This window comes from Marmota monax, unplaced genomic scaffold (genome assembly GCF_021218885.2).
Source record: "Marmota monax isolate L192 unplaced genomic scaffold, Marmota_monax_Labrador192_F-V1.1 WCK01_AAM20220418_F8-fsc00245, whole genome shotgun sequence".
Lineage (NCBI taxonomy): Eukaryota > Metazoa > Chordata > Mammalia > Rodentia > Sciuridae > Marmota > Marmota monax.
In genome coordinates, this window is record NW_026693895.1 from 43,535 (window position 1) to 69,845 (window position 26,311).

A 26,311-nucleotide genomic window follows, 5' to 3' on the forward strand; every position below is an offset into this window, starting at 1 on the left:
AAGCATTTGTGGACAAATGTTAAACCACCGCAGAATCAACAGTGGTGAGATATTTGAGGCTCCAGAAGTACCTGTTTCTTCCTGAAGTTTTACTCACCAATGTCTGTTCCTTAGTGGATCTTGCCTAGAGCATTTATTTTATTGGGACTCTAATGATGCCTTCCACATCACTTGGAATTCTTCTCTAAGGAAGAATTATCCTTTGCTCCCTTTTATTTATATCAATATCTGTTTTATTTCTTGGGTTATAATTCAATATTACTTTATTCTACTTATTGTTCAAATTTTTCTAGGTTCAGCCATTGGCTCATTCAGGTTGGCATCTATATTCTTTTGATATGCCACATCTTTCTTGGTTTTCTTATAGAAAAAAACAAAACCCAAAATTCTTCCTTAATTTTCTAGCACAATATGCTCCAGACTTATCTTGTATTTTTCTTGCCCCAGCCCCTAGAATCAGGCACTTCTCCAAGAACAGAATTACAGATCAAGTTTTTTAGAGTCTGTAGGGAAAGACAAATTGCTGAGTCAGGTCCATAGCTCATGACCCCCTTTGGTTGCCCTTACAATGCCACCCATGGTTTTTATTTTTTTAATTTGTTTAGATACATATGACAGTAGACCGTATTTGGACATATTATACATACATGGTGTATAACTTAGGATTCCATTCCTGTGGTTGTACCTGATGTGGAGTTATACTGGTTGTATATTCATATATGAACATAGAAAAGTTATGTTGGATTCATTCTGTTGTCTTCCCTATTCCCATCCCTTCCCTTCATTCCTTTGTCTAATCCAATGAACTTCTGTTTGCCCCCACCCCCCCACCTTTATTGTGTATTAGCATCCACATATTAGAGAGAATATTTGGCCTTGTTTTTTTGGGATCAGCTTATTTCACTTAACATGATAGTTTCCAGTTCCATCCATTTACCAGCAAATGCCAGAATTTCATTCTTCTTTATACCTGAGTAATGTTCCATTGTGTAAATATACCACATTTTCTTTATCCATTCACCTGTTGAAGGACACTTAGGTTGGTTCCATAGCTTAGCTATTGTGAACTGATATGGCTGAGTCACTGTAGTACTGTTTTTAAGTCCTTTGGGTATAAACTGAGGAATGGGATAACTGGGCCACATGGTAGTTTAATTCAAAGTTTTCTAAGGGATCTCCACATTGCTTTCCAGAGTGGTTGCACCAATTTGCAGTCCCATAAGGAATGTATGTAGACCTTTTCCCTCACATCCTTGTCAACATTTATTGTTACTTGTATTCTTGATAATTGCTATTCTGACTAAAGTGAGATGGAATCTCAGTGTAGTTTTAATTTGCATTTCTCTATTTGCTACAGATGTTGATCATTTTTCCATATATGATTTGACCTTTCGTATTTCTTCTTCAGTGAAGTGCCTGTTCTGTTCCTTTAACCATTTACTGATTGGGTTATTTCATTTTTTGGTGTTATGTTTTTTGGATTTTCTTTGCATATGCTGGAGAAATGCTCTACTTCAGTGGCAGGTGAAGAAGATTTTCTCTCATTCTGTAGGGGAGAGAATTTTCCCTCTCTCCATGTTTTCAATTGTTTCCTTTGCTAAACTTCTTAGTTTGGCACCATCTCATTTATTGATTCTTGATTTTGCTTCATGCTTTTTATTTGGTTCCTAAGTGAACATGATGAAGAGTTGGGCCTACATTTTCTTCTAGTAGATATGAGTTCAATTTCATTCTGCTATAGATGGATTTCCAGTTTTCCCAGCACCATTTGTTAAGAGGCTATCTTTTCTTCAATGTATGCTTATGGTGCCTTTGTCTAGTGTGAGATAACTGTACTTATGTGGGTTTGGTTCTCACACATAATTTTTATATCTTCTGCATTGTCTTCATAAAATCCACCATCTCTTCCAATGGAGGCGAAACTGGCAGATTGCTTCTTCAGGTGATACAAGATAAAGTACTGGCTTATGTTTAGCATCAGGATATGTGGAAAATGCATTGTGGGTTTGGTAAAAGTACATATTGTTGAATAGTTCAGTAAAATGTACCTTTAAATTGATGGCACTATGTCTGCAATTCACTTCATTATTTGTGAAAATTTTAAGCTCAATAGATCATCAGAGGAATTAGGGAGCCAGGCAATAGTTCATCCAAACAATCCCCCAAGGAACTACAAATAGGAGTCAGGGCTCGGTGTCTTAGTGAGGTGCTTGGTGAGCCAGTGGCTCTCAATGGTGCCTCACTGCCACGGGGTCAGGCAGGGGCTGGATATCGAGCACACTGTGGGGTACACTTAGGGCCAGGGTGGAAGTCAATGAGGACGGACACAAAGGCCACTGTAGTGGAATGCGGTGGGCTACTGGGCAGTGAAGGGTGCCTGCTGAGCTGTGTTGAAGATGGTCCATCTCAGCTGGATTCAGATTTGCTGGGTTTCTCACTGATATTCCACTGTAGGCCTCACTTCCTCCGTCTAGGAAAAACAAATATCCCCAGGTGGCTTGTTCTTACTAGAGGGAAGGCTCTTTGAGGGCAAGGATCATATCAAATACATTTTTATTTCCTATACATATTAGATATCTGGCACATCACAGGTATCCAAATAATTGTTGAACAATATTCTAGCAATATTAGAACAATAACAAGTATTCTAACAAGTAGAATAACAATATTCTACTTCGTACAATATATTTTGGTTTTATATACATCATACCATAATCACTTGGTAAAATTAAGTGGAGCGGTTGGCAGATCTGTTTCAGATGAAGTAGAGATTGGCTTACATTTGGTTTTGAAGGAATTCTGCTGCTAGAGCGTTCTCCAAAGGTCCTGGCTCCTGTGGGCTTATTTTTAGGCTGTGGTAACCTAAGGAAAAGATTTATAAAATTAAAAACAGTAAAATATGGTGATGAAATAAATGCTACCACTTGATCTAATGTTAGAAAGATTCTCCCCTCATTTAGTAAGGGGTTTCTTACTTTTGCACTTCCAGAAAAAGTGAATTGACTATGTAAATATAAGTTGACTAAAAGTTACCAAAGAGAGGGTAGAAAATGCAATTTTTGTTACAGTTTTTAAATTGTTACAGTTTTTTTTAGGAACAAAAGAACAATTAGGAGCATGGCCAATAAAATACCTTGATGCCTTGCAACACCTTAGCTCTTTTCCCAGTGCCTGGCTGAGATAGGGAACTTCTCTCTGCATGCTGGTCATGCTTTCTCCATTCTGCCTCGGTGTGAACTTCCTCCATACCAAGACCCTTGTAATTCACCCAGATATTTCTTTTCCCATAGTTTAAACTATTAACTCCACTCTCTAGTATCATGTGCCTCTGCCTTAAAACATTCTCTCTGCAGCGTTACCCAGTGTAAGCCGCCTCCTTTCCCACTTATCAATCCTGCAAATGTAAACAGCACAGTACGGACACCTGCACTGATTCCTCTACATTCTGAAACAATTTCAAACCAGAGAATCCTGTTCTTTGACAACTTCTAATGCTTTCCTTTTCCTACTGTGCTTTCACCTGGAGCTCTGCCCTCCTGGAACTCATGCACAGCACTGTGGCTCTGCAGAACACTGGCAACAAGCTCCCAGCTGTTGGTGGAAAGGCTTGTCAGTGCAGAGCTGGGCCAGAACCAGACCATCCTGGCCGACAGCCCAAGTTCCCTCCCCGCTGCCTCACCATCTTGAGTCCTGCAGGCACCTCCAGGCATCCTGTGGCACTATGACATGTGTCCCCCCAGTGATATATTAACTTGATGTTTCTTTACCCATAATTTTCTTTGTTTCCATCTTCAAAAATAGGAAAAGCAGATGTCAAAGCGACAACTTTATTGACTCCCCAAGCCCCAGAAGAATTTGCATTTTCTGCAAGAGAATAAAAAAACTATTTCATGACTGTTCTAGGAAAAACATGACACTTTACGCTAAAACTTCAACTACAAATGAAGTGGGAGGTAGAGGGGAGAAGCTTATAGAAAAGAAGTTTTTAAATACTAGGTAGTAAGGCAAGTCACTTTGTAGTAGGATGAAGTGATTTAACTATGATCACTGGGCAGCCTCAGGTCCCAAATTACTGCCACACATCAAGAACACAGCTCATCAGTCTCCTATGACACTTCTATTATCACCTGAGTCATTCTCTAAAAGCTCTCAGTGGTTTTAGTTTTCATTTGCTTTAAGAAAAATTTCTTCTCAACTCCAAAGGGATCCTACTGATCTTTATTACAATCTCTGGCTCCCAGCATGAATCCCCTGGCCCTAGGTAAGAGGGCTAGTTGCTGGCCTCCAACCATAACCTGGCCACTTTTCTACCAAGAAGGCCTCAAATCACTCCTGGACTACTCAGCTCTTCCTGATGTACCTCCCCATGGGGATTTTATCCTCCTTTAGTTATCACTGTTATAGTAACCCAACCCACCTAATCCAACCCAACAAACAGCAAACCCCAACTCTACCACACGCATTGAAACCTTGTCCAACTCTGCCACACTTCTATTTCATGCACTTTCTGTGATGACCAAGGCAGGGCCACATCTTAGGTAATCCCTGACAATGCCTGGGCTCCACCCACAGTACTATGCACCAATTAGCTTTCAAATAAATTATTACTTTGAAACTGGGCTTCAAATGCATCTTCATTTTGGTCTAGAGATGGCCATTCATCTTTGTCATCAGAAACATCAGGAAGTGTAGGAGCCTGGAACATATTCATGATGAAACCTAAAAACCAGAAAGAATATCCATCAACAGATTGCAAAAGAGTTTAAATTTTTTATAGTTTAAGGTGCTACCATTCAAATAAAAGGCTTTACCCAGTGCTTCCTTGGTGTGCACCGTGGGCGAGGGCTGGGCTCTGGAGGGTGTTGCCTGAACCACTCCCAGTGACGTGTTTGGAGTCGCATGGAAAGAACTTGCGCTGGCCACCTTGTGCGTTTCAAACACTGGCAAAGGAACAGGACCAAGTGCACGGTCATCAGGTCATTTAAAACATGTTAGAAGGCACACAACTGCAATAACTTACTACAATTAGACCAGGTTACCGTGGTAACTGTAATTGTCCATAATCATCACTCCAGACCCGCATACTTATCTTTGTAAGAATACATGAAGTAGGTGAGGCAAGAATCAGTTTCACACAAAATAAAGCGAAGGCTCAAAGACACCGGGTGTTTGGCCTGAGATCAAACCAGTTAGAGTTTTGTCACAGGTAGCATCCTGAGCTCCACCATGTCTCAAGTACTATCTGCTTGTGGTCAGAGAGTAACCACCACCCCCCACTGTCAGTCCTAGACCACTTTCCATCCCACTCAGCTTGAGCCAGTGGTGTACAAGGCCCGCACAGCCTGGGCCCTGCTTGCTCAGGTTTCAGTGTATTCCTCTTTGCCCTGATCGCCCTGAAGCTCTGGCCTCTTTACTGTGCTTAGAACACCAGGGATAATCCTGCCTGGGGGCTCTGCATCTGCAGTTCCTCTGCTTGAAAACTGGTTCTCCGAGGTGGCTGTATGGGTAGCTCCCTCCCTATTCCTCTATGCAGGCATCACCCTCACCAGCATCTTCCCTGTTCACCTTCTCTGAAATCTAACCCCTTACTTCAATATTAGCCCTTTCATTCCTGGGGGGTTTTTCATTGTTTTGTCAAGATTACATCTCTAACGATGTAGAATGGTTGGTGCCCAGCATCCAGCAGGCACACACCAAGTCTCAATTGAATAGAATGAGTCTCCAGCTGTTTCAGAGGGCCCCACCCTCATTAATAGTCAATGGAAAGAATGCCACAGCCACCTGCAGGGGGAAGTGAACACCCACACTGTCCCAGGTAATTTAATAAACTATGCACACACTTCCAGTGTGGTGCCAGACAGGAGAACAGTATTCATAGTTAAACTTTGAATCACCTTTCTCACTCGACCCAACTAACATGACTCATTTTAGATTAATGTACTAAGAAAGTTAATAGAAAAACTTGCATAAATTAATCTTTCAAGGAACTCTGAACTGATAAGATATTTACAATTAATACCATTGTTTTCAATAGTCTGGGGCTGAAATAACCCCTGGCTTCTAAGAAGAGGATTGCTAATGCTTATGTTTAGTAAGGTCAGAAGGCTTCCTGTCCTATAGCCCCAGTACAGCCCAAGGAGTGCCCCAGCAGGCCAGGATGAAGAGACCCCCATGAAGCTCACCTTCTTTGGTTTCTGCTCCACTCTGTGGCTGGAATCCATGAGCACTCTGACTCACACATCTGGAAGAGAAAACCCTGAGACACACAAGAATCAACATGCCTTACAAGAGAGTTTCTCATTAACTCTCAAGAAATAATAGTAAAAGAAGCTGGTCAACAATCACAGCCTGTTGCTGAAACACAGATGGAGCTGCTTAGATCCACAGTGTAAATGAATGAAATGTTTTTTCTCTTCAGTTCTTTTTGAGGAAAACACTCTTACAGATAAAGGCCAGGCATGGAACACTAGTATGTCGTGTCACTTCTGTGTCTCGGCACCACAACAACCAGCCCTCCCTGTGGCAGGACAGGACAATGGCTTCCTAGTTCCAATGGGCTCATTTGCTGTACAGCAAAAGGGGCTGACTGGGCACTGATGCCCAACAAGGTGGAGGCACCGATGTGCTTCAGCTGAGCAAATACCTTTCTGATGAGCCCACAGCCACAGGCTAACATCCAGATTTTAAAACAATGGCTACCAACAAAGATAATAAAGCTATGAAAACCACTTGCATTAAAGCTGTGGTTAAGTACACTAGGGGCAGGGGCCTCGCCTCATACTGCCTTGGATTCCCTTAAGGAATGTCATTAAAATGTGAAGTAAAAAGCACAAAACACTTTTAATTAAACAATATCGTATCAAATCACAAGTTACAAGACAGTCAAAGTGACTGAAGATAAAAACAAACACAAGTGATGTGACATTAATTCTAATATCTGAAACCCAGAAAACTCTCAAAATTGGGGAAAAAACTTTCACAATAGTGTGGAGGTGGCTTGTGACACGGAGTCACAAACATCGATCCCATACTGCTCCGTGGGAGGACAAAAGGAGTATGAGGGCATGCCAGCCATTGCCTGGAGTAATGACCCCTGCAGGCCTTGGCCACAGCCAGGAGGCAAAAGGCAATTCCAACTATAGTGTTTATTCTTCAAATACAGAGTGAATTGAGTTTCAGGAAATTTTAATTTATAATTCAGAAGAAAAGTATGAAGACAAATCTAAAATCTAGAAGAGGGATAGATCCCTCTAAAGAGATATAAAATATACATGTTTGAAAGTTTGGGGCTCAATGTTTTGATAATTTTTTTCAACAACATATTGATGTAAATCATTTTAGCTGGGTATGGTGGCACACACCTGTAATCTCAGCTACTCAAGAGGCTGAGCCAAGAGAAGCCCAAGTTTGAGGCCAGCCTCAGAGCTTAGTACATACTCTCAGGAACAACAAAAGCAAAAAAGAGATGAGGATGTTGCTCAGCGATAAAGCACCCTCAGGTTCAATTTCCAGTACTGCAAGAAAAACATTTTTTAATAGAGATACCCCATCTCTTACATAATGCTCTTGATACTGCAGGTCATAAAAAAGAAGCTGACAGATGCCATTTACACCACTCTCATCTCCAGGACTGGCTTTGACTTACCTGGACTCTGTCACTGGCTGGGCTGTCAAAAGAGTAGGAGGAGCTATGCTCTGGCACACTGCTGGGGACACCAAAGCAGGAGGAACAGCATCTGCCGCAGGAGGAACAACAGGAGGCACCTCTCTGGGCTTCTCGCCCAAGTTCTTTGGGGTTTGCTGATTGAGTGACGGAAGACATCGAGCTCCAAGTTCCCACTGAGCACCTGTGCCTAGCCCCACACATGCTGAATCCACCTTTTATGCCAAAAAAAGAAACAAAAATAAACCACAAAGACCAGAATGTTATTATCATGTATTAGAGCTTTCAAAGCATGTGACCCTTATCCTTCCAGGTGCTTTAAAACACCTGGAAGTTTTCAACAGTAACGAAAAAAGACCACTCTAAAACATAACGAATGCTTTGTTGCTTCCAACCCCGGCTGTGACTGCCACTCACATTTCTAACCATTGAAAAATAACCAGCCTCAGCAGTCATATCAGTATTTAAGAAGTGTCTTGTTTCTCTTTATTAAACTGAGGGAAAAAAACCAATAAATCAATGTTACCAAAAGCTCACAATGGTGTTCTGTTAAACTACCCTTGATAGGCAGCGTCGTCTTCCTGAATAGGACATGTGTATATGAACTGCCTCAGAAACAGGGTTCATGGTGGGAAGGATTAGACTAAAGGTCTTTGTTTTTCTACTCACAAGTACATAGACTAGAACTAATGTTACCAAGTTAAAAGACAGAAGGGGTAATTCCTTGCCCGAAAAGTAATTTTACAAATTGTTAGGAAAAACATCAAATGTCTAGAATATTGTTTTAAACAATATCACTAGTTATCAAAGAATATAACTTAAAACGACCTACACCATTTTCCTACCTACTAAATTAGTACAAATCAAAAATAATTGTACACCCCAACTGGAGGAGGAGCCCAGCCTCCCGCCTGGCGGTAGGCAGACCACCCCAACTGGAGTAAGGGCCCAGCTGCCTACCTGCGCGGTAGACAGACCACCTCAACTAGAGGAGGGGCCTAGCCGCCGCCTGGGGTAGGCAGACCATGCAACCTGGAAAAGGGGCCTAGTGGCCCGCCTGCACAGTAGACAGACCACCCCAACTGGAGGAGGGGCCCAGCTGCCTGCCCATGCGGTCACCTGACCGAGCTCTGGACAAACATAAGGTCTCCCCAACACCCCCCACCTCATCAAACACCTTATGAGAAAAACTGATGGAACTCATCTTGGAAAATCCCACCATCCCTTAAAACCCATCAACCGGTGGGCGTGGCTACCAGTTCGGTTCTGCAGCGGATCAGGCACCTGGTTTACATCTCAGAGAATAAGAGTAGAGAGGCCACAGGTGGAAGCTCAAGTCCTCTCACACTGACTACCACCACCACCCTGAACCCAGACTCAAGCTAGGAATTGACAATGCCACCAACTGGAAGAAAACAAAACAGAGTTCTGAGAGACATTTTTTTTGCTTTCTTTTTTTCTCTTCTCTCTCTCTTTTCATCCATTCATCCAGTCTCCTCTACCCTTCCCCCTCTGGTCCTTGCAACCTCAACATATGTGAAACCAAGAATTGTGCATGAAAAAGGTCTTTAACGACTGAATCACTAGAATAATATAATATGGAGGAATTGCATATGCCCCACCTCCCTCCCCCACTTTTATTTCTTTTCTTTTTTCTCTTATTTTCTTTTTCCCGCTCTCTTTTTTCTCTTTCTTTCTTTGTTATTTGTTTTTCTCCTTCTTACTCCCTCTATCCCAACAGACACAACATATTGGAATCTATGGGACACAATGAAAGCAGTTCTAAGAGGAAAATTCATTGCTTGGAGTTCATTCCTTAAAAAAAGAAAAAACCAACAAATAAATGATCTCGCACTTCATCTCAAAACCCTAGAAAAAGAAGAGCAAAACAATAGCAAAAGTAGTAGAAGGCAAGAAATAATTAAAATCAGAGCTGAAATCAATGAAATTGAAACAAAAGAAACAACTGAAAAAATTGACAAAACTAAAAGTTGGTTCTTTGAAAAAATAAATAAGATCGACAGACCCTTAGCCATGCTAACGAAAAGAAGAAGAGAGAGAACTCAAATTACTAGCATACGGGATGAAAAAGGCAATATCACAACAGACACTACAGAAATAAAGAAGATAATTGGAAATTATTTTTAATCCTTATACTCCAATAAAATAGAAGACAGTGAAGGCATCGATAAATTTCTTAAGGCATATGATCTGCCCAGATTGAGTCTGGGGGATATACACAACCTAAACAGACCAATATCAAGTGAGGAAACAGAAGAAGCCATCGAAAGACTACCAACTAAGAAAAGCCCAGGACCGGATGGGTATACAGCAGAGTTTTACAAAACCTTTAAAGAAGAACTAATACCAATACTTTTCAAGCTATTTCAGGAAATAGAAAAAGAGGAAGAACTTCCAAATTCATTCTACGAGGCCATCATCACCCTGATTCCTAAACTAGATAAAGACACTTCAAAGAAAGAAAACTACAGACCAATATCTCTAATGAACCTAGATGCAAAAATCCTCAATAAAATTATGGCAAATCGGACACAGAAACATATCAAAAAGATCGTGCATCATGATCAAGTAGGATTCATCCCTGGGATGCAAGGATGGTTCAATATACGGAAATCAATAAATGTTTTTCACCACATCAATAGACTTAAAGATAAGAACCATATGATCATCTCGATAGATGCAGAAAAAGCATTCGATAAAGTACAGCATCCCTTTATGTTCAAAACACTAGAAAAACTAGGGATAACAGGAACATACCTCAATATTGTAAAAGCAATCTATGCTAAGCCTCAGGCTAGCATCATTCTGAATGGAGAAAAACTGAAGGCATTCCCTCTAAAATCTGGAACAAGACAGGGATGCCCTCTCTCACCACTTCTGTTCAACATAGTTCTCGAAACACTGGCCAGAGCCATTAGACAGACGAAAGAAATTAAAGGCATCAAAATAGGAAAAGAAGAACTTAAATTATCACTATTTGCAGATGATATGATTCTATACCTAGCAGACCCAAAAGGCTCTACAAAGAAACTATTAGAGCTAATAAATGAATTCAGCAAAGTGGCAGGATATAAAATCAACACGCATAAATCAAAGGCATTCCTGTATATCAGCGACAAATCCTCTGAAATGGAAATGAGGGCAACCACCCCATTCACAATATCCTCAAAAAAAAAAAAAAATACTTGGGAATCAACCTAACAAAAGAGGTGAAAGATTTATACAATGAAAACTACAGAACCCTAAAGAAAGAAATAGAAGAAGATCTTAGAAGATGGAAAAATATACCCTGTTCATGGATAAGCAGAACTAACATCATCAAAATGGCGATATTACCAAAAGTTCTCTTTAGGTTTAATGCAATGCCAATCAAAATCCCAATGGCATTTCTTGTAGAAATAGATAAAGCAATCATGAAATTCATATGGAAAAATAAAAGACCCAGAATAGCAAAAGCAATTCCAAGCAGGAAGAGTGAATCAGGCGGTATAGCGATACCAGACTTCAAACTATACTACAGAGCAATAGTAACAAAAACAGCATGGTACTGGTACCAAAACAGGCGGGTGGACCAATGGTACAGAATAGAGGACACAGAGACCAATCTACAAAATTACAACTATCTTATATTTGACAAAGGGGCTAAAAGCATGCAATGGAGGAAGGATAGCATCTTCAACAAATGGTGTTGGGAAAACTGGAAATCCATATGCAACAAAATGAAACTGAATCCCTTTCTCTCACCATGCACAAAAGTTAACTCAAAAGGGATCAAGGAGCTTGATATCAAATCAGAGACTCTGTGTCTGATAGAAGAAAAAGTTGGCTCCCATCTACATATTGTGGGGTCAGGCTCCAAATTCCTTAATAGGACACCCATAGCAGAAGAGTTAAAAACAAGAATCAACAAATGGGACTTACTCAAACTAAAAAGTTTTTTCTCAGCAAGAGAAACAATAAGAGAGGTAAATAGGGAGCCTACATCCTGGGAACAAATTTTTACTCTTCACACTTCAGATAGAGCCCTAATATCCAGAGTATACTAAGAACTCAAAAAATTAAACAATAGGGGCTGGGGATGTGGCTCAAGTGGTAGCACGCTCGCCTGGCATGCGTGTGGCCCGGGTTCGATCCTCAGCACCACATACAAACAAAGATGTTGTGTCCGCTGAGAACTAAAAAATAAATAAATATCAAAAATTCTCTCTCTCTCTCTCTTAAAAAAAAAAAAAAAATTAAACAATAAGAAAACAAATAACCCAATCAACAAATGGGCCAAGGACCTGAACAGACACTTCTCAGAGGAGGACATACAATCAATCAACAAGTACATGAAAAAATGCTCACCATCTCTAGCAGTCAGAGAAATGCAAATCAAAACCACCCCAAGATACCATCTCACTCCAGTAAGATTGGCAGCCATTATGAAGTCAAACAACAAGTGCTGGCGAGGATGTGGGGAAAAGGGTACACTTGTACATTGCTGGTGGGACTGCAAATTGGTGTGGCCAATTTGGAAAGCAGTATGGACATTCCTTGGAAAGCTGGGAATGGAACCACCATTTGACCCAGCTATTGCCCTTCTCGGACTATTCCCTAAAGACCTTAAAAGAGCGTATTATAGGGATACTGCTACATCGATGTTCATAGCAGCACAATTCACAATAGCTAGACTGTGGAACCAACCTAGATGCCCTTCAATAGATGAATGGATTAAAAAAAATGTGGCATTTATACACAATGGAGTATTACTCTGCACTAAAAAATGATAAAATCATGGCATTTGCAGGGAAATGGATGGCATTAGAGCAGATTATGCTAAGTGAGGCTAGCCAATCCCTAAAAAACAAATGCCAAATGTCTTCTTTGATATAAGGAGAGCAACTAAAAACAGAGCAGGGAGGAAAAGCATAAGAAGAAGATTAACATTAAACAGGGACGAGAGGTAGGAGGGAAAGGGAGAGAGAAGGGAAATTGCATGGAAATGGAAGGAGACCTTCATTGTTATACAAAATTACATATAAGAGGAAGTGAGGGGAAAGGGTAAAAAAAAAAAGGAGAGAGAGAAATGAATGACAGTAGATGGGGTAGAGAGAGAAGATGGGAGGGGAGGGGAGGGGAGGGGGGATAGTAGAGGATAGGAAAGGCAGCAGAATACAACAGACACTAGTATGGCAATATGTAAAAACGTGGATGTGTCACAGATGAGATTCTGCAATCTGTATACGGGGTAAAAATGGGAGTTCATAATCCAATTGAATCAAATGTATGAAATATGATATGTCAAGAACTATGCAATGTTTTGAACAACTAATAATAAAAAATAAAAATAAAAAAATAAATAAATAAAAGAACAGAAAAAATAATTGTAATACAGGTTTACTTACATATTGCTTATATAAAATGCTTGGAATTAGAAAAGTGTCAGGTTTCAAAATTTTTCAGATTTTGGGAATATTTTCATAGACTAGTTAAGCATGCATCCCTTATTCAAAGATTTGCAATCTGAAATGCTCTCATATCCACAACTTTCTGAGAATAGGACATGACACTTCAAAAGTTTCAGATTTGGGAGCTTTCCAGATTTCAGAGATGCTTGACCAATATTCAGTTCTGAAGAAAATATTTTAAAAAGAATAATCAGAGACTTTCTCTACCAGAGAGCAAAATAGGAAAGCTATAGCATATATACAATATGGAAAGATCAAGAAGAGATATACTCTCACTCCTCTTCTCTATCCAGAATTCACCTAATCCTCCCATGCTCCCCCTCCCTACCCCACTATAAGTCAGACTCCTCATTTGTTTTTATGGGGATTGGAGAAAGGGAGGGGGCAAGGGATTAGCAAGGGCAGTGGAATATGATGGACATCATTATCCAAAGTACATGTATGAAGACACGAATTGTGTGTCAACATACTTTATATATATGAACAGATATGAAAAACTGTGGTATATATGTGTAATAAGAACTGTAATGCAAAAAAAGGTACATATATAAAGGCATGAATTGGCGTGAACATACTCTATATACAAAGATAAGAAAAATTGTACTCTATGTGTAATAAGAATTGTAATGCATTCCGCAGTCATGTATTTAAAAAAATAAAATCAATAAAAGAGTAAAAAAAAAAAAAATATATATATATATATATATATATATGTATAAAGAAGAGAGATAGTGACTAAAACAAATATTAGAAATGGATTTTGTAATATAAAAACTTAGTATGTGATAAAGATATTTTGAATAAAGGGGCTGAGCTGGTCAATAAATGATTTATGGACAACTGGCAATTCATTTTGGAAAGTACATCTTCATGCCACCTCTACACAGGAAAATCCCATAAAAGGACCTGGAGGACCAGACCCTTAGGGTACTGAGTATGATGGAGGGACAGAGCTGTGCATCACATTTGTTTTGTTACAACACGTTTCCCAAGAACAACAGGGATTACATTTGTAAAACCGAGAGTCAGAATGATCCAGGACTTTCCAATACCAATGGTAGAAGCCAAAAGGCAACGGGCAATGCCTCTGAAAACTCTAAGGGAGGCTGAGGCAAGAGGATTGCCAGGTCAAGGCCAGCCTAGACAACTTAACAGACCCTGTTCCAAGATCAAAAGCAAACCAACAGAAAATGCGCTGAGAATATAGCTCAGTGGTAAAGTAACCCTGGGTTCAATCTCTAGTACTGCATAAAATCCAAAATGACTTGAGGGAAAATGATTTCCTTTTAGAACAGTTCTAGTCAAACCATCAACCAGTGTGAGGGTAGAACAAAGACACCATTAAAAAAGCAAGAGATCTCAAAAACTTAACCCCTCACACATGCTTTTTAAAAAAGTTATGAGAGATTGTATACCTTTAAAATGGGGACCTTAAGGAAAAGCAATGGCATGTGAATCAGGGATATACCACCAGAGAGAAGCAGGAAGAACCACTCCTCAGAGGCTCTGGGAGACATCTGGCCAAGAAAAGGGAATGGGAGTGCATCTGATATATTGGATGTGATTGATGAATATTTTAAGTTTCTTCAGAATTGGGGGATAGATGACTGATAAGTAGCAAGAAAATACATAAAAACAAAACAATGAGACAATTATTTTAACAACTGCTTACATCTATCAAGGGAAAACACAAGTTATATAAAAATTGAAATAAACATTAAAAATGAAAAAACCCAATAGAAAAATAGACAAATCCATCAAAGTCAATTTATTTGATTGGTACCAGGGATTGAACCCATGGGTGCTTAACCACTGAGTCATACCCCCGGACCTTTTTATTTTGAGACAGAGTCTCCCTAAGTTGCTGAGATCAGCCTTGAACTTGTGATCCTCCTGTCTCTGTCTCTGGAATCACTGGGATTTTAGATGTGTACCACCACACCTGGTTTTATGGTCAATTTAAAGAAAAAAGAAGACAAAAAGCCACTAAATCAATTAAAAATGTCCAGTACCACCTGTAATTAAAGAAACAGGTGGTTGAAAATACTTAGGATAACTAACATTATCAAAATGTATGTGAGAAACAAGTAATTTTATATACTATTGATATGAGGTAAAATGAAATTTTTTTAGAGGACAGTATTGTAGGTGCACAAACTTCAAAGGCAACAGTTGTACTTCCATCTTTTCTAGAGAAACAATCTTGTATCATGTTTGTAACAGTCTCTGTATGATGTTGGTACCTGCCCTGCTGTAAGTATGACAGAAGACCATGCTGCAGCGGGTAAACTGGGTCTCTGTGCAGTGATATTGAAAGATCTATAAGATGTGTTTGTAGAAAAAGCAGAAAATAAGTCTTATTTATATGGAAAATTCAATTGTGTTCATATTTATGTGTGTTCATGCATAGCATATATCTGGAAAAAAGATAAACTTCAGCAATTAGCACTGAATAAGAACATTCGTGGATATTCATGTATGTTTGAGTCTTCCCCCGACCCGTGTGGGCAGCTGAAATTAAGGTCACTTGTGTGAATTTCCAGGGACATCAAATAAAACACAGACACACGCTTTACCTTTAAACAAGCTTCAGGACGACTTTTCTGCTCTCGGCCTCAGGCTCCTCAAATGGGGGAGCAAGAGAAAGTCACGAGAGGCTGGCAAGAGAGAGCAAGCACATTCGGAAGTAGGCTTTTATTGGGGGGACCCTTATTCTTAGAAAGTTCCATCCAATAAAGGCCAGAAGGGGCAAGGTTACAAGGGACAGGTGAGTGTAATTCAACCCAAGGGCCATGGAGCAACACACCTACATCTGAAGGCACGCCCTCAACTTCCTGGACCGGGGCAATGTCCAGGTCACTATAAGATGTAGTGACTGGTCAAAGCCTCTCGGCTCTAGGATGGAAGGTACAAATCATTCAGAGTGGCTCCCCATAGTTGGATATACATACTTATATCTAGTGAATGTTCTGGCATAGATTTTGTATATATATATATATATATATATATATATATATTACACACACACACACACCTTTCATTCAATATTAAAAAAAAAATCATTGCAGTCATGAATTTTCTATCATTTTAAAAACATGCATTTAAATAAGCTTTACCTTTAAAGTATCCTATGTCATAGACAGACATACACAATGTGGAAGATTAAGCAAACATAATATAGCTTAAATTATTCCCAATCTCTCCCATTCATAAATAATTTCAAGAAAATATGTGGCTGTAATATTCATCCCTATTTTTTCTTCCCACACAAGACAATGGCAAACATAAATATGTCTAGATGACAAATGATTGGAAGTCTATAGTCATTGTATGAAAGCCAGAAAAAGGATGCTAAGTGCTAATGTGTGAATACGTAAGCATGGACACACACACATGAAACATCAGCCCTCTATTCTCTAAATTCCTTTGCTCATTCTTCATTTGAATGTCTTTCTGAATCACACAATTTTAAATTTTGGAAAGTTACTAGCTAGAATTAACTCTAAAACAGGGCCTAGAGAGCCAACAATCCCCACCGCTGGGCACAGGACACCCAGGTCAGAGCGTGTCTATACCTTAGGCTTTTCCTGGACACTGGGCAGGTCCTCCTGGGACAGCTCCACCACTTGATGCAACTTCTTATGAAGCTCATCCATTTTCTGCTTTAATAGCTGCTCTTCAAAAGCATTTGCTTCTTTCTTTTTCATATAATGTCTGTCTTCATTTACTTAAGGAAAAAAAAAGGTTTATATGCTAAGTTTAAATTCAGTTTATCAGAGGAATACATAACAAATGGATAAAAAGTCCAATTTTAAGATGGCAAGTCCTATTTTAAGATGGGAACATTTTTCAGTCTTTTCCATATTTACAATCTTTATATGCCCTTAGCACAGTAACTATTAAATTCAGAGTATAAGTTGCCAAAACTTATGATGATCAAGTCTATTTGGTAATAGCACAGTATCTTATTAAATGCTTCTCATAAAACAATTGGGATTGTGCTAATCATTTGAAAATAACTGATCATTTCAGTTTTTAAAAAAGATATGATTCTCTAGGAAGTAAAAATAAAAGAGTTGGGGCATCAAGCATGCTGTCAGTCACACAGCCTAAAACTGGCTCATGAGACAAAGTAGACTCTGGCTGGACACTTTCAGGCTGTGGCATGTGAAGGAAAAAATTATCCAGGCATAACTCAAAATGGATCCTCCAAGAATACTGACTGACTTTTTGTTGTTGACCAAATATGAAAAATAATGAGCAAAAAAAAAAAAAAAAAAAAAAGGCTCACGGAGTGCATATGGTCCAACACTATAGACAGTATAAAAGTCCCAAGTGGAGCAAGGCTCCATCTTCCACATGGTTATAGCAAGAGCCAAGTGCAAATGCTGGTGTTAAGGCACACCCTGTTCCCTGTAGGGAGCAAATCTCAGTCTACTCTGCAGTCTCTATGACTAACCCTAACCCTAACCCCTAAGACAACACTTTGATCAGGGGTCTCCTTCAGTATGTTTTGTTTGTAGTAGGTGCAGAACTTGGAAAATCTCTTCTGAACTTCAGTTCCTTTCACAGTGCAAATACTTACAGCTTTAGAATAACTATATACAGAAGTTCAACTCCATACAGATAATATTGAAAACATTTAAAATACTATTTCACTAAGGCTAAGGTGACACTGGCACGAATATCTAGCTCAGGGCTGGTTCAGCCATGGGCTCGGCTGTCAATACGTGAACACAAGTCTTAAACAAACATAGCTGCTACGCTGGTGTTTAACAGAGACTGCTAGGCTTCTGACAGGACGAGCTGGAGACATTTTTTAAAGTTTTTCAGCATAGTCAATTATTTGACCAAAAATGTAATTACTCATTATTTTAATTGACATAAAAACAACTCAAAATATAAGACTATAAGACCAAATACCCCATTGTTCATGCTTCCTCCGTTGATTGTATTTCTGGGCTCTCAGTTCTTCAAAGGAAAATTCTGATTCTCCATGAATAAGCTTTTCCTTCCAATACATAACGACCTGTTGAATATCAGCTCTGGCTGCTGAAGACGAGGGCACAGGGTACTCTGATTTAGAAATCATGATCACCCTTTGTTCCCTACAGGGGAAAACACATCACTTACAACAGTGTATGGAAATAATTCTGGAAGGAAACTAAGTAATAGAACTATGCAATGATTGTACTTGCATATTTGACTCTTTATCACAAGCTGAAGGTATTGTTCCAGACACTTCTGAACCCTAAAATACAGAAAACAAACAGAAGCATTTACTTACTGAAAAGAAAACTTCACACAAATTACCTCATAAATCAATATGACAATATATGAGTAGAAAGGCTTCTTAATCTCCAGTAGATTTCTACATGTTCTTGGTAAAATTTCAATTAATAGCTAAAGCTTTAGTTTGCATCATCATTGGTAGTATAATTTTTGCAACAAAAAGAGCCCATAAACCTTTAAAAAAAAATCCATTAAAAATTTCTTCTGGTATTACTGAGGTTGTGGATGCCAACAGCTGAAGCTCTGGGTTTTTAAACTGGCTCCAGTTGGTATGAATCAAGGTAGGGATCCTGGGCCTATGAAAGAGGAAAGCAGAACAAGGAGGAAGAGGGTCTTGGTAGGAGAAAAACTGCTGGGGAGGAAGTGAACAGGAGGTTGTATGGAGAGGGCCCTTAGGTCCCATAACAAGTTATATTTGTGAGTTGAGTATAAATTTAGGTTAGATGGCCACGGGCCCAGAAAGCTGACATGGGAACAGGCAGCTGACATGGATGTTAAGTCACAGGAGACAAGGTTAAAGAAAAGAGATGCCAAGGTGGATACAGAAAGGAGCCAGGAGGACTGTTCAATACCACTCCTAGTTTCTGTACAACCTACAATAGTCACCATTACCTGATTCTTAGAGATGGAGGCTGAGTCCTTTCCTTGACTTGATTTTGATGGTACCATTTGGTTTAAAATTGAAGCATTATGCAGAGGTTCCGAGGTCCTAGCTATAAGGGAAAACAGGATAAAATAAGGAGAAATAAGAGAAAAATCATAGTAACCAAAATTACCACACAATACATCCCCTTGATCTTTCAGTAAGCAGCACAAGAAATAAATCAATTCAATCACACTGCCTCAGAAAATGGAACTAAAATATTTTGTAAGTAAGTATTTTAGAGACAATTTTGGACCAAATCAAAATGTCCAAGAAGTACCCCAAATAACTGTAAAACTGGTTATTTAATCAGGATAGGATAGTCAATGAAAATTGCTGAAATGTGGTATTTATTTCTAAGGGAAATAAAGCCCTGCCATGTTTCCTAAAGTTACCATCAAATACATTTGATTCAATTCAGAACAGATGGAGTTCAGAGTATCTCTTTTTGATTTTGTTTTTTAAATCCCCAAAATAGAGTGAAATCATCAAGTAGATTTGTCTCCTTTAAAGTGCATTATTACCAAAGTGTCTTCCCCATTACCTGAGACAGTATAGTTTGGTTTTCATTAAATACTAGAAGGATTTGCTTTTTAAAGGGAAAAGAAATCAGCAAAAATTAGCAACTAAATTACCAACAATCTGACACTACAGAAAGTATTATTTTACCTTGAGCTGGCAAATGGGTTTCAGTGAGACGTGTCTGAAATAACCTAAATGATAGAAAAGGCATTAGTATAGATTTTAAGTTTACAGTCTAATATATACTGTATTAAAGTAGAAATTAAAGGTAACAGCTTACTATATGTTAATAAAGACCAAGGTTGAAGTAATATAGTCAGACAAAATGCTAGGAATATTTTCATATCTGATGTACATATATTAAAAAAATTCCTCAAGTCTGTAAATGTTATAATAGAGTGTTTGGACTCCTACTTTGGTTATTTTACCCATTTGGAACAAAATGAATATTAATATTTGGGAGAAAGAAGTGAAAGTACAAAGCTTAGACCACTTATTCAAAAGGTATCTAGATCCATTACTGCCCATGCTCTGTGAGGACATCTCAAACGGGTCACTTCACAGCAATTTTACACATCAACTCTGTGGAATTACATGCAATTCCTAAGCCTGACATTGGTGGGTAATGCAAGCAAGAGTGCATACTAAAAAGAGAAGAGATCCACAACCAAATGCTAAACCTTGTTTTGCTCTTAATTCAAACAAACTAATGGTAGTAAAACCATTTTACATGATGGGGAAAGACTGAAAATTAGGTGATACTGAAGAATTACTTTTAATTTCATAGGTGAGATTATCTACTAAGATTCTGTAAGAAATAATCTTTTGGAGAACTTATAGTAATAATTGAGATAAACTATTTAGCTATTTCGAATCTCCTATAAAAGTCCTCAGCACAGAAAAAACATGATCAAATGTAATAATTATGGAAAGTAGGTAACGGTAACATTTCTGAGCAGTTTCTTTTCTTTACTCTGTAGTGACCAAATTTTCCACAAGATTTCCCCATAAAATAGATAACAATAAATGTAAAAGCAAACATTTCCTCTCCAAGTAGGAAATGCCAGGAGGAGCTGTACTTAGAAGCTACCTGTACTGCTGTTGCAAGAGCTCTTGAGGTTCAGCCTGGTTTTGAATTCCTCTCCGAAACACAGCACTGGCCTGCTGCAGCTCCCCTTGGGCTTCCAGATGCCCTGCCCAGGAAATGTACAGAGGAGATGACTGGATTCCAATCCCCTGGTTGTACAGAAACTCAAAAAACTGATGTGGGTCACTGTTGTATTCAGCCTACAGGAACCCAGAAGAAAAGCACAGAAGAACAATGAGGCAAGGGTGGAGGAAAGATGTTAAGAGCTGGGCTGGGGCTGTGGCTCAGAGGTAGAGCGCTTGCCTAGCATGTGTGAGGCCCTGGGCTCCATCCTCAGCACTACATAAAGTAAAAGAAAGACATTGTGTCCACCAATAACTAAAAAATAAATATTTTTAAAAAAAAAGATGTTAAGAGCTACAGGGGTGCAGTTGGATAAGAAGAATAATTTCTAATGTTTTAGAGCATAGTAGGGTAACTATGGTTGGCAAATAATATTTCAAAATAGAGGGGTGCATGCAGGAGACAGAGCCAAATTGGCATTTATGAATGAATGTTCCCAACACAAAGAAATGATAAATATATGAGGTGATGGATACTGTAGCCCATAAATGTGAACAATTATTGTGTGTCAACTAAAAATTTTAAAAATATATAAATACCAAAATAAATTTAAAAACAAAAAAAAAATAAAACACAGAACTGCTAATCTGGGTCAGCCCAGAATCTAGCTGGCCCTCCACCTTTCTGTACTTGTGGAGGCTTGAGGATATACTATGTAGGCGAAGGTGTGTATGGTTCTCTGGTCACAAGCCTAAGTTAGGATCATTCCTTTCCTTGACATTCAATATCCCCAAAATTACCCAAACTATTTCCTTAGACAGTAAGTCTATAAAAACCCATCACATGAAGTATTACTTGTGTCTTGCTCTGAGCTTGCTCAAGGTCCATAGGTGCCTCCAACAAGTACTCTGTAATTCAGTGAACGAATTCATGTTTGCCTTATCCACTCCACTCGTGATTTTTTATATCTCCAAGCCTTTGACTTCCAGGTCGAAGAGATGCAATCTTCAGGCCTGAGCCTTCATTCTCCCCTTAGTACTAAGTGTAGTTTCTGAGAGCCAGAATGCTCTCCTGGCACCTGGGCGTTTCCTGCTCATCACGTTTCCTACCCAACAAACCCTCTTTTACTTTTTGGTTTCTATTCCATGTTGGAACATGTGCAAACTTGAAATAAAGGAGAATTTAAAAACTGAATCAATGATTCCACTATACAGAGCCAAGGCTATACACATCTCTAGTAATCCAACCCTTAAAAATTTATGAATGGAAACAAGGAATTAAAATAAAAGGCAGTTTAAAAGATCTTAAAATATAGGTCAAAAAACAAAAGTTCAACATGATTACAGATTTCATTATCGATATGAAAGTATACTCACAAATTTTAAACAATAATTGATGAATCTTGGGTCATTGTGGTATCTCTTCTTAAATAAAAAGTCCTTCATTAAATGTTCTAGTAGCATTATCAAGTAGTCTTTATTATCAGGAAAATTCTCTTCTACCCACTGCATATAGCTAGAAAAATATGGATAATGTTAATTTTCCATAGTACAACATATAGTTGGTTTAAAGGAAAAAACAAAAACAATGCCCCTACCCCTCAAATCCAAATGCTAACCTTTCCCATTCACCAAGTGGGTCATTTCCTTTGTAGCTCTGCATATGGGCTTCAAACATTCTAGAACAAAGAAAAGAACGCACATGAAATATTATGGATAATTTATAAGAGCAAAATATTTAATTATATATGATTTAAATCATATATTATGTTTATTATATATTTATCATATATCTATATATTGTATTATATTATATAGTATATTATATATGTGGTTTATATACCTTAAAATAGAAACCTTAAATACCAACCTAAAAGCTATATAAAATTTAAAAGAGCTCTCAGAGGTGGTCAAAAAACTCAAAACAGTATTTTTCCAGAGGAAAGTTCATCCCTAGCTCTATCCCAGAGTCTCCTGCTTCTGTCCCTGGTCCCCAGGGTTGCTAACCACCCTGAGGGTCAGTGCCTGGAAACTTGCTGCCCCTTCTCCTAACAGTGGGATATAAGTAGGCCCTGCTCAGATCCCTTCTCTTGCTTTCCAGGAGCACAGCGGAGACTGAGTTGGAATAAGATCCAATAAGGGCTTGCCAGCAGGTGGATAGACAAGATTCCACAACTGGACACTCCAGATAGAGTTCATTTCCTGGGCCCCAATGTAACACAAAGTTCCTGAGGAAGAAAAGGTGATTGGCAGTTTTCATGAATCAGTCACTAGAATTCCCATAGAACTGTTTCCCTGACTTCCAAATACCCAAACACATCTTAAAAAAAAAAAAAAAAAAATCAACCAAGCAAAGCAAAACTCTTGTGGCAGTTCAGGTGCTAGTGGGGCAAACAAGCAAAAAGAAATTAAATAGTGTCAGGTTACATTAAGTACCAAGAAGAAAAAACAAACCAAATAGAAGGGGTATGAGTTACTATTTTCAGGTAGGGTGGTCAGGGAAGGCCTGCCTCTGAGGGCACTGACGGGATACCACCAGAAAGCCACAGAGCTATCTTGGGAGAAAATGGTCAAGGCTGAGAGAACTTCAGGAACCAGCCTCTTCCAGGAACAGAAAGTGAGCCAGTGTGGCTTTAGTGTGATAAGCTGGGGAAGTTCTAATTTGCATTTTAAAAGTCTTCCTTTCTCCTTGTGAAGATGGTAGGGATGGGAACAAAGTGAGAATCGGACAGGAAGCTACTGAAACACCCCAGTGACTGGTGGTGAGTTGGACTACATGTGGGGAGTCTGGCACCTCTCTTAGGGCAAGGAAAGGGCTTCCTGATGGGACTGTGTTCTGGGTATGAGTCAAGATGAGAAGGACTCCTAGGTTTGCTATCTGAGAAATCATTAGTTTTTTTTGAAAAAAGGGATTTTAAAGCAATACTTTGGTAAGAGACAAGAACACCCACCTCAAAATACTTCTTTGGCATATTTCAAGATGGATAGTCAGAGAACTGCATACAGAAATGGCTCTGAAAAACTATTCTAAGAAAAACTTGCATCAATTCATATTAGCAAGGTAAACAGATCGATTTTCTCTAAGTCCACCTTAACTCCTCATTTCCCTTCTGTTTTTTATTTTGATGCTCCCAGGGTCTTGCACAGGATAAAATCTGTATACCTTTTCTCTTATTAATCTATTTATTGTCAATTTATTCCACACACTCAATTAAGGACCCTCAGAAAGTAGAGAATCTTAAACTATACTTTATTCTAGCTATCACCTCCACAGACAAATGAAATCATTGTGTCTTAAGACTAAAAATCCAGAAGCCATGATAGGAAAAGCCAGAAAAGTTCAACTATATAGTAATGAAATGCTTCTACATGTCAAATAAACGAAATTTTTTAAAACTTCCCAAGTCAAAAGAGAAATGATAAACTGGAAAAACAAAAGGACTTCTAGAAATTGAGAAGCAAAGTTATAAACCCAATTTTTTAATTGATCAAAGGAATAAAAAAGCATTTCACAAAGAAATACAAATGGCTCTTAAATTTGAAAAGATGTTAAACCTCTCTCATAAGAGAAATTCACTGTCAATAAGATACAACTTAATCAATAGATTTTGCAAAAAAAATTTTTAAACACAACAAAAGTATACAGGTAAGCAATGGAAGCAGGCACACTCAAATCTTGCTTGTAGGTATCTTACCAATATCCCAGATGGATTTGCTCTTCATCCAGGAAAAACACTTTCAGGAATCTAGAAAACTGATACATCTGGGTATATGCAAAATACCATTGCCATTATGTACATTTTTTTTTAACTACAACACTGTTTGTAACAGCAAGATATTGTCAACAACCCAAGTGTCTGTCATTGAGGATCTCTGGATCAATTATGGTATATGAAATATTAAACAGTTGTCTAAAAAATGAAAAAAAAAAGAGTGCTGTGTATTGATAGAAATCTCCAAGGATATCTTAGGCAAAAAAAGAATGGAGTTGCTCTGCTACATTTCATGTGAGATGAAGGCAGGAAATGTACACACACAGACACATACATATGCATACATATACATACACTTTAATAACGTTAAGTATTTATATGTCTAAGAAGAATCACTTGAAAAAAAACTAATAAATAAATAAACAAAGGATACATATGATAGGGTGAGAGTAGACAGGTACAGGAATTGTCAGTGAATACTTTCCAAATCTTTCTAAAACCATACAAATATATTATCTATTTTTAAACCTTAAAAATGATTACTTATAAATTTGAATCTTTCTCATGCCTCATAACAGAGGAACAAATCCCTATAATGCCAGAACTTTTCCTCCAAAATGTGTAATAAACATAACCTTTGCCCAAAGTAATTCATGTTCACACCAACCACATTCTCCAGGAAAACGGCTTAAATACACTAATAATAAATCAACCCGTTCATTAGAGCAAATTAGTCTTTAGAAAGTCAAGATAAGGGCTGAAATACAGATTTCCCTTTAAAAATGGGGTAGAGGGATAGGACTTCCAAAGAAAAAGTCTTAAAGGATTTTTGTTTTGAGTATATTGACAACCTCTGTCTTGTGATCCCCAAATATCTGGTAAAATTAACCCGTTTTACTTCTGCCACATATGATTTAACCGTTTCAAATGTTCTTTTAATCACAGGCTGGGCAAGTCACACAGGCTATGGGAATAGATGAGTCGACAATAAGCAAGGCACTTTTTTCATTTAAGTGCTGTGTACTAAAAGAGCAGTAGGATTATGAGTAAGAGAGCTATTGTAAATTCTCTCCCTCTGTAGTATAACTTTTAAATGGGAGACTTAAGACACGCAAGGGGGGGTCTTGATGGACTGGACACTCTCCTCCCACAGCGGCGCCCCATGCCCACGGATGGGTTTCCTTAAGGAACAGCAAGACCTTCGAGGGCCTCCCAAGCTGCCGCAATGCCCCTAAACGGTCGGCGTGGCCGCAGATCTCGAGTCGCCAGGGTCTCAGTGGGACCACTCTCTACTCGGTGACTCGGAAGTGGCCCGCAGCCTTGAGGCGAGGGGGGCCCAGACCAGGAACGCAGGCAGGTCCGTGCCGAGGGCCCAGGGGCGGAGGGCCAGAGCCCTAACTGTCCCAGCCCCCTCAGGGGCCCAGAGTCGGGGATCATGCGCTCGCGGGGCCCACACCCCACTAGCCGGACACTCACTGAAAGACATTTTCCGGGTTATCCATGGCGAGAGGACGCAGGCCGGCTGCAGGACCACAGACAACGAAAGCTAGTAGCACCGCCGATTTGAATCTCCCGCGCAGCCACAGTCGCGGTGCCGAGCGTTGGCAAGGCGCCTGGCCATTGGCTGTGGCAGCAGACGGTCTGGCCAATCGCCGAGGCCGTTGCCGGGAGACCAAGTCCCGCCCCCTGCGCGCCAGTGGCCCCTTCCCACTTCCGGCCGGCTGATGAGAGAAGAGAGTGTGCGGCCGCTGGGCGGCCAGGGGAAGCCGGTGTGGCTCCCATGTAGGGATTTCTTTCTTTCTTTCTGTCTTTCTCTCTCTCCCTCTCCCTCCCTCCCTCCCTCTCCCTCTCTCTCTCT

The 26,311-nt window shown here is 39.2% G+C and overlaps 1 protein-coding gene across 2 annotated transcripts in view; it reads right to left on the reverse strand.

Moving 5' to 3' along the window:
• The window catches only part of Bub1 (BUB1 mitotic checkpoint serine/threonine kinase), a 49,457-nt gene extending 23,415 nt beyond the window's left edge, over positions 1 to 26,042 (reverse strand). The window contains exons 1-15 of one of the 2 annotated variants that reach the window (XM_046462837.2): positions 25,930 to 26,042; positions 22,360 to 22,419; positions 22,118 to 22,256; positions 20,682 to 20,878; positions 19,739 to 19,782; positions 19,039 to 19,139; positions 18,333 to 18,385; positions 18,058 to 18,242; positions 16,710 to 16,861; positions 7,646 to 7,878; positions 6,183 to 6,241; positions 4,812 to 4,940; positions 4,609 to 4,719; positions 3,768 to 3,864; positions 2,781 to 2,862 (exon numbers count right to left, since the gene is read on the reverse strand). In XM_046462837.2, coding sequence (XP_046318793.1) covers positions 2,781 to 2,862; positions 3,768 to 3,864; positions 4,609 to 4,719; positions 4,812 to 4,940; positions 6,183 to 6,241; positions 7,646 to 7,878; positions 16,710 to 16,861; positions 18,058 to 18,242; positions 18,333 to 18,385; positions 19,039 to 19,139; positions 19,739 to 19,782; positions 20,682 to 20,878; positions 22,118 to 22,256; positions 22,360 to 22,419; positions 25,930 to 25,955 — 1,668 coding nt within the window. In that variant the 5' untranslated portion in view covers positions 25,956 to 26,042. Of the gene's footprint in view, positions 1 to 2,780; positions 2,863 to 3,767; positions 3,865 to 4,608; positions 4,720 to 4,811; positions 4,941 to 6,182; positions 6,257 to 7,645; positions 7,879 to 16,709; positions 16,862 to 18,057; positions 18,243 to 18,332; positions 18,386 to 19,038; positions 19,140 to 19,738; positions 19,783 to 20,681; positions 20,879 to 22,117; positions 22,257 to 22,359; positions 22,420 to 25,929 lie in introns of both variants that reach the window. The other variant, XM_046462836.2, reaches the window with a different exon arrangement.
• Positions 26,043 to 26,311: the final 269 nt, after the last annotated feature.